The following is an 8,401-nucleotide window of genomic DNA, read 5'->3' as shown; positions in this document are numbered from 1 at the left end:
TTGTCAATTTTCCTTTTATCTGTCTTGCTCTAAAGTATGTCTTGCCACCACAAACTCAATCAGACTGAGTCGACCTGTCTCTGTTTTGTCCAAGTCCCAGTCTACCATAGCATCAGATTAATTCTATGGCAGAAGACTGGTTCTCTCTTCTTCTCAGAAAATTATAATAATTGCCATAAAGATTTGGTTCAATGCCTAGGACAACCTTATCTACTTAACAACTGAACTCATTGCTTTACTGACCAACAGTTCACCTTGCATTCCTGAAACTGCCCCTATTCTTCCTCCAGGCATCTTTGCTTGGTAAAATCTTAGTCACCTTCCCAGCAGTTACCACAGATCATTCTTATCTACAAGTGAAAAAAAGCATTTGGGGTCATGCTGTTCTTTCTCAGAGTTCTCATATGCTAGATTAGTTAGTTTATATAATTCATCATGTAATGACCTCTCCTACCAGATCTATTAATAGGACTCTCTAGAGAAAAAGAAAAAGTGTGTGTGTGTGTGTGTGTGTGTGTGTGTGTGTGTGTGTGTGTGTGTAGAAGGAAGTTAGGTTGTTAGTTATCTTAGGTAGGAGCTGAAACAGGGTCACATAGCAGTCCAAGCTGGCCTAGAACATTGTAGACCAGACTGGGCTTGATTTGCTATAAACATCCCTGTTAAATCTTGAACCAGGTGGCATTGCTGGTAAATCCCACTAATCACTTACAGAATGACAGCAATTCTCTTAATTCTTCCTAAAAATTGAAGCTGTTATACTTCGTAATTTGTCCCATAAGACAGGTATCCTCTAATGGCAAAACTAGTAATGACACAAAAAAACAAAACAGGTCCATGTTCCTTACAAATACTTGCTGTAATTTGGATCTGAACTTCCCCAGAAGCCATGTGTCAAACGCATGCTGACCACCAAAGTGTGGGTAAAGGAACATTAGGAGTCAGATGTTAGTGGAAGTAAATTAGGGCAAATGGTTTATAACCTTGAAGGGATCGCTGGGACTCCAGTCTCTTCGTCCATAACCTTTTCCTGTTGCTCCTCCTTCATCATTTCTCCCCTTTCCCCATTCCTGCCATCAACCCCCTTGCTGCTTCCTCTTCTTTCTCTCCTTTCCCAAAATCAAGGGAAAACAGGTCTGAAATCAACATAGCCAACTGATCATGGGCTGCAGCTTCTGAAATTTTAAGATTATATATATATACATATATATATAATCTTATATATATGTGTATATATATATACTGACCTTTTAAATCACTTATATCAAATCTATTGGAAACTAAGACAGTACTTATGCAAAAAAATCCTACATATAATAGCAAAATGTAATCAACATATGAAAGTGATTAAATACCGTTAGTGAAATTCATGCCTAGATTAGAAGCATACTTCAACACAGAAATCAATGTGATACACAGAATTAATAATCAAGAAACACATGATTAAGTAAATACAGTACTTAATAAAGTTCAATACCATTTTGGAAATTTAAAGACATTCAACCAACTTAGAGTAAAGGTATTTCTCCAAAAAAAAGTTATACAATGGCTCATAAGTGTCTAACAGTTCCTCAGAATCATTATTTTGGAGGAAAATAAAAATGAGATAGCACTTCACACCTTTTAGGACTACCTTTACCAGTACCAAAGTACAACAGGTTTTGATGAGGATATAAAGAAATGGGAACACCTACATGTTGCTTCTGCACAGGAAAAGCAGTGCAATCTTCACAAGAACAAGAATGGCACGTCTTCAAAAACAGAAACACGGGCTATGATCCAGCTCTTCTGCTTCCAGATTCATGAAGCAAAGTGAAAGAACACTCAAACAGAAACTTAGATGAAAAGGTCCACAGTGGTTTTCTTCATAAAAGCCCAGAGGTGGAATACTCACACAGTAATATTTCAGTCACAAAAAGAATTCAATTCTGATACACGGCTGAATCTTGAAGCATGCTAAGTGAAAAAAGCCAGACACAAAAGGAATCAGACATTGATTCTTCCATCTTTAGAATGATCTAAGGACAAATTTATAGAGGCAGAGTATTACTAGAACTTATTAAAATTGGACAGTGAAAGAGTTATTATTTAATGTAAACACAACTCACTTTGGGGAAATGAGCCTGGCTTGCAGATAACTAGCTATTCTGGTTGTCAACACTACATAGGAGCCTAATGTCACTGACCTTAAACTCTGCAATTTAAAAATGTGATATTATTAAGGTTATATTACCTATATTTTGACACAACCAAACGAATTTAAAAATCTGCATTTCTATTAATGTCTTACATAACATTTAGCTGCTGATTTGAAGACACTGAGTTATAAGACTTTGGTATGATGAGGAAGGTGATATTGTAAGCTCCTCAGGACAAGAAATATCTTTTAGATTCTTGTAACTAATAATTGGTTCATATATAAACTCCGTATTTTGAAAGTCATTTGTAAATGAATTAGTAAAACATATAATACACCAAGGTAATATATTTGTAAGGTGGGCCCAATGCTGACCATAATACAGGTATTAACAAACAGAAAACTCAGAAAGAGGTCCTAGGGAGCATATGAAGCAGTCCAATCAGAGCCTCACGTAGACTGTTGCATATTCTGTCAATACACTACTGATGTACTAAATTATTTTATTTTATTCAGATATTTTAAAAGCCTGGAACTAAACAACAGAAACTATGTGTGCAGTTATTGCAGACTGTTTTCAGAGTACTTATTCTACTCAGTGGACTAGCTTTGCTCTCATTATTTCCAACGGCAACATCATGTACAGAACACTGTGTGCTTTACATGGTACTTCATCGCTGATTATATCAGATAGTACAGCTGTCTGAGCAGAACACAAGGTTGGCTAAGCACCAAGAGTAAAGACACGTTATTTGTTGAGAAGAAAAGCCACACACGAATCTTGTGTACATGGACAACAGATCATGTTCTTACTGAGGTGAGATTTAATACACCTTCATGTTATGAATGTGTGGGTTTTATTATATAATTGTTAGTTTTATAATCTGTTAATGATATTTACCAACTATTTCATGACTTTCTTATTTTATCGCTTTTCTTATGTATATATTAAATTAGAGATGCTATAAAGTCACTATGGAAAGTATCCGTGTCTATCATACTCGCTATGGTGAACGACTTCATTTTTCTCTTTCTTGGTGCCTATTGGGACACAATAGTTCATTGAGAATGTCATTATCTGAAAGCATATTAGCACTGCCATATGCTTTGTACTATTTAATTAGTAATTCCACTCTACAAGTTACACCCATATCTTTAATATCATCACAGTACAGGGCAATGTGCTATATGCTTTAACAAAAGAGACTGGTCATGGGCATATTTCATCAGTAGTAAAATAAAATAACACAATGATGGGCTCAGTACAAGTATAATCCAAAAGAAGGATGTGTTGTGCTTAATACAGCTCTAATGACAAATAGCTTTCCAAAATATACTAAGTTTTAGTACTACAAATCTGCTTATGGTGGATTTTCTACCTTGGTAGTTTGTTGAATCAGAAAACTACCCCCTTAGAATGCTGCATATCAAAAAATAATATTCCATATTTTATAGAAAGTCCTAAGCATCAGAGAGCTTCAAGATTTCCCCTACCAATATCAAATCAGGGTTAGAGTGGGAATGAACTTTAATACCTGGACAAACAGTACATTTTCCACTTTACTTTCTTTGTTTTATTCCAATTCTAAAATTTCAGTTAACTCCAACTCTCAGCTAAGAATGAGGTGAAAGAGTCACAGATTCAATAACAAAATATGAACAAGATCAACTATCTAAGCAGACGCTTCATATGCAAGGGAATGCAGGCAGGGTGCATTCTCAGCAGCTTCTGTGGCAGACTGTTAAAAGAAGTGGCATGCTGTTGTATGCCAATCAAGTGAAATTTTCACCTACCCATGCTATATTGTAATTATTTTATTTCAGGAGAATTAAACTATAAATAATATGGCACATTCTGAAAGAGCCAACGGGTTGCAAGAAAGTAATCAGAGATGTGGGTAAGCATCCACTAAATTCTACAGTTTTTCCTGAGATTTCAAACATACATTACCCCTTTCACAGGTGTAACAAAAAAGTTTTCTTTTTCAAAAGTAACAATGTTTGTATTTAGCTGTACTTTGTTATTGCCATTAATACAGTCATTATTACAATTGCTTCCACATTGGTTCCAGGACAGGTAATTGCTATAGAAATTGTTAAGTTAGGAAATCAGATATCACCTCTTTTGAATTTCTTGTGGCAGTATATAGAGTAAAGGAAAGATTGCTGCATTTCATTTCACATTGATAGACCCTTGGTTCCATATCGTACATGTATTTTCACTAAATACATGTCTTTGTGTCTACATACAGTATACTGTTTTCTATACCCAGAATGCATTTGTGTAAAGATACAAAAGAGAAAGAGTTTTAAATCGTATTTTCCCTTTTGCCATTAACCACAGGTTATATTTGGATACACATTTTCTATAGCTAGAGAACAACTCCCTAGCCCACTTGGTTTATTAACAGGAAATATCCAGAAAAGGATCTCCCACCATTTTAACAATTTTCAAGCATTCAACATTCAATCACCACCTGTCCTACTCATCCTACAATACTCACAATCACAATCTTGACTGTGGGTGTAACTTTTATTTCACATAAAAATAAGACCATGCGGTATTTGTCTTTCTGTGTCTTTTTACTTGGGATAATGTTCTAGGTTCTTACATGTTTTCACATATGATATAATCCTTTTCTTTTAAATACTGAGAGGGATGGGACACATCTATATTTCTTTTTTTTTCCTCCTGAAACAATGGTAACTCAATTTTTGGATGCAACAACTAGAATCCTAATCTTGTAAACCATATTAAATCTAAATCCTTCTGTGGCAAATCCTGGTGGTTCTGCTATAGAAAGGAAAATTAGTAGCTATATCTTGCCCTCTCGCTATCTCTGTCCAAAAAGCCCCTAACTCTCTCCTGATTCTTCTCTTCCCCCATCCAACCCAGAAGTCCCACCTACTCACCCAGTGACTGATTCCTGTATTCATTAGGGGATGGTTCACAAGGAGTCACCTGAGTACATTGACTCATTTCTGGTTCCAGACAACCCCTCCTGGGAAAGCAGAATTAACATCAAAATACAACAGCAACAGGGCCATCCACAATACTTCCTCCTTTCTGGTCTAATAAAAAAAACAGAACTTTTCTCTCAAAAATAAATTGAGGACAACTATAACTATTTTGCAATCTATAAGGTATAAGATAGACCTAACAGCCAGTCCATCATTTTTGTCATTAAAATAGAACATTGTCATCTATCCTAAATTAAAAGACTTATAATTCTACACTTGACTTATGATTGTATACCATCTGAAATCATCCTCTCAAATCTGTTCTCTCAAAATAAATAGCCTGGGTTGGCTATGAGGTTATAAGTAGTCTTTCAACCCCATCAGAAATCCAAGAATGACCAAGATGAACTGAAACTATATAGGAACCCTAACACAGCTTCTAGAACTGAGACAAATTGTAGAGACAGCTGCATACCTGTACAACCCTAGTAAGTCAGAAAGATGGAACAAGTCTTCAGCCTTCTAGGCCAGGATCATCTGACAAACCTTAGAGATACAGGAATGGAAAGGACTAGCCTATTCTGTCTCAGCAGAACTAAGCTGTCCTAACCTGTAAATTGGGTCCTTTCAAGAACAGTACAGGTCTGCAGGAGAGATTGGCAATTTCTGACCAGTGGTGACCAAGCCATAATGGACAGCCTCACCTGGGGGTATAGACGCTCAGCTGCTTCTTTGAATCCAGGAATGGAAAGCTGTTAGGAGCAGATTTGCCTCAACAACAAGTGAATAAACATTAAATGTCACATTCTGTGGATTTCTGACTTTTTGAAAACCAACTATCTATGTGAAGTAATCTGGACTGTTGTCTGTTAATTAACCTCAGCTATTTCTAATTAAAATATCTAAAAACACCCTAACAATAAACTCAGAGCCATGAATTTGCTATTAGGCCCTTAACTCACAGGCTTAACCATCTCAGATCAGTTTATAATAACAGTTATAGGAGGACTAGGTCTAAGCCCTGTACTTTTAAAATCAATAGAAGAAATTTATACCAATGGCAATGTGACTCAGCAAGGCTGTATATTCTGTAATATACAAATCTCAAAACAAAAACTTTAATATCATCAAGATAACTTTTTTGTTTGATTCTCTGGAATCTAGTTCTCTGGGAGGCTCCGTCTATCAAATTTGATCCATATTACTCTGAAATGTGTATAGATGATTATACCTTGATTTTGCCTCAAAATAAATTCTGTACCAAAATAAGAAATTATGACTTCAACTTAATAACAATTATAAAGATTTCTATTAAAAGAGACTATGACTATACAATCAATTCTAGCTGTTTTTTCCCTGTTCCAAATATGACCATTTCTAAATTCCCTAGAAAGGAAACCTTGGAATAATCACCTCCAGCCCCAAATCCCAGGGAAGTGGGACAACGACTCTTCATAATTTCTGCAAGCTGAATATGGGCATTGAGATATTTTTGAAGGAGGAGGGTAGGGAAAACGGGGGAGTTGGTTGGCTTTAAGAAGGCCACACCAATGATTGTATTAGTCTCTGATGTCTGTGTCCTGACTGGATCTGACTAAAAGTCCAAACAACAGTTCAAGCAGGTCAGTTCAGCAAATCTGACGATAAGATGCAGCAAGGCTGTATATTCTGTAATATACAAATCTCAAAACAAAATTCTAGTATCAAAATAACTTTTTTGTTTGATTCTCTGGAATCTGGTTCTCTGGGGGTCTCCCTCTATCAAATCTGATCCATATTACTCTGGAAGGTATATAAATCACCTTTTCTAAAAATGCAAACATAAAACCTTTCTCCCAGATTAGCATATCCTTGAGCCAGTAACCAGAAAAACTGTTATATTGACCTCTCTCCCAGAGGAATAATATAACCACAAAACTCAAAATCACACCCATTTTGAAAGTTAAAACAATCCAAAACAAATGAAGTAAACTAAAATATAGTATGTGCCTATTCTTAGGCCTTTCCTATTTTGCCAAGCAGGATAATAACCCAAGATTCCCACGGACCCCACATTAGACAGATTGAGTATCCTGTGAGGCATATTGAGCAATATATCTCTATACCTTTCGACTTTCTATTCGACTCTCTGCCTAGAGCAGCCATCTTGTTATACCATCTATCTGTTCCGCTCTCTGCCTGGAACCACAGACATTAATTTTATTAATACCTGTTATAATATCTATCTGTTGAGCTTACTACCTGGAGACATTTGTTAATTAATACCTGTCATATCAGGTAATTTTCACTACCCTCTCTACTTGGAGTCAATGACTAATTTTTCCTATCCTAGTTCCCAATTACAGATGAAAATCCTATGTGATTCAGACAAAATCTGTATATAAATCTTCCCTAAAAGCAAATAATCCCAATTTTATAAATTCACAGTTCAATCCATCTCTGCCCTAAGAAATAGGCAACTTCCATCCTCCTTCTGACTCAGAGCAGCCTGCAGTCCCCACAGCAGGGGACCTCAGAGCCTGCTTTCTTTGTTTCAATTCCCTTGCTTGAGTCCACTTGACTCTTCTCAGTGCTACCCAGCTACTCAATAAAATAAAATAAAATAAAATAAAATAAAATAAAATAAAATAAAACTTTAACTCTCAGGATAATAATCTTACATTTCTAGTGGATTCTTACCCAACATGTTGGCTTGCCACTGCTGTGGGGAAATATTAAAATGAACTCTAAGTTCCTGCATGTCACCCAGCTACTCTCAGCCCCCTAGGTCTCACTGGCCAGTTCTTATCTCGTGGAGACTCTCTCCACTCGGCTTGCTAAGTTTCATACACACACCAGCTCCATGCTTCAAAATCCCCATGGCCTTTGTGGTACACATCTGGCAAACCCATACTTTACCGCTGTACTTTCTCTCTTGAACCCCTTCAAGTCACCATGTGACAGATATCACCACACAAACTTAGTTCTGAAACAATGGTAAATCGATCTCTGTGCACAACAACTAGAATCCTAATCTTGAAAGCCATATTAGAAACCAGGAGACTTAGTAGCTACCTCTTGCCCTGTCACTATCCCATCCAGAAAGCCTACACCTATATTCCTAATACTAGAAAGATTGAATGGAGGATCTGAATGCCAGCCTAGGCTACATAGTGAGCAACTATTGAAGGAAAGAAAAAAAGGAAAGAAGGAAAGAAGGAAGGAAGGAAGGAAGGAAGGAAAGAAAGAAAGAAAGAAAGAAAGAAAGAAAAGAAAAGAAAAGAAAAGAAAAGAAAAGAAAAGAAAAGAAAAGAAAAGAAAAGAAAA

The 8,401-nt window shown here is 36.3% G+C and overlaps 1 protein-coding gene across 1 annotated transcript in view; it reads left to right on the top strand.

Moving 5' to 3' along the window:
• The first annotated feature begins 2,888 nt into the window (after window positions 1-2,888).
• Window positions 2,889-8,401, top strand: part of Abcb5 (ATP binding cassette subfamily B member 5) — a 92,272-nt gene continuing 86,759 nt past the window's right edge. The window contains exons 1-2 of the mRNA XM_021202041.1: window positions 2,889-2,951; window positions 3,959-4,032. Coding sequence (XP_021057700.1) covers window positions 3,980-4,032 — 53 coding nt within the window. The 5' untranslated portion in view covers window positions 2,889-2,951; window positions 3,959-3,979. The remainder of the gene's footprint in view (window positions 2,952-3,958; window positions 4,033-8,401) is intronic.

This window comes from Mus pahari, chromosome 7 (genome assembly GCF_900095145.1).
Source record: "Mus pahari chromosome 7, PAHARI_EIJ_v1.1, whole genome shotgun sequence".
Lineage (NCBI taxonomy): Eukaryota > Metazoa > Chordata > Mammalia > Rodentia > Muridae > Mus > Mus pahari.
Note: the sequence above shows the minus strand (reverse complement) of the source record. Positions and strands in the feature narration are given on the sequence as shown.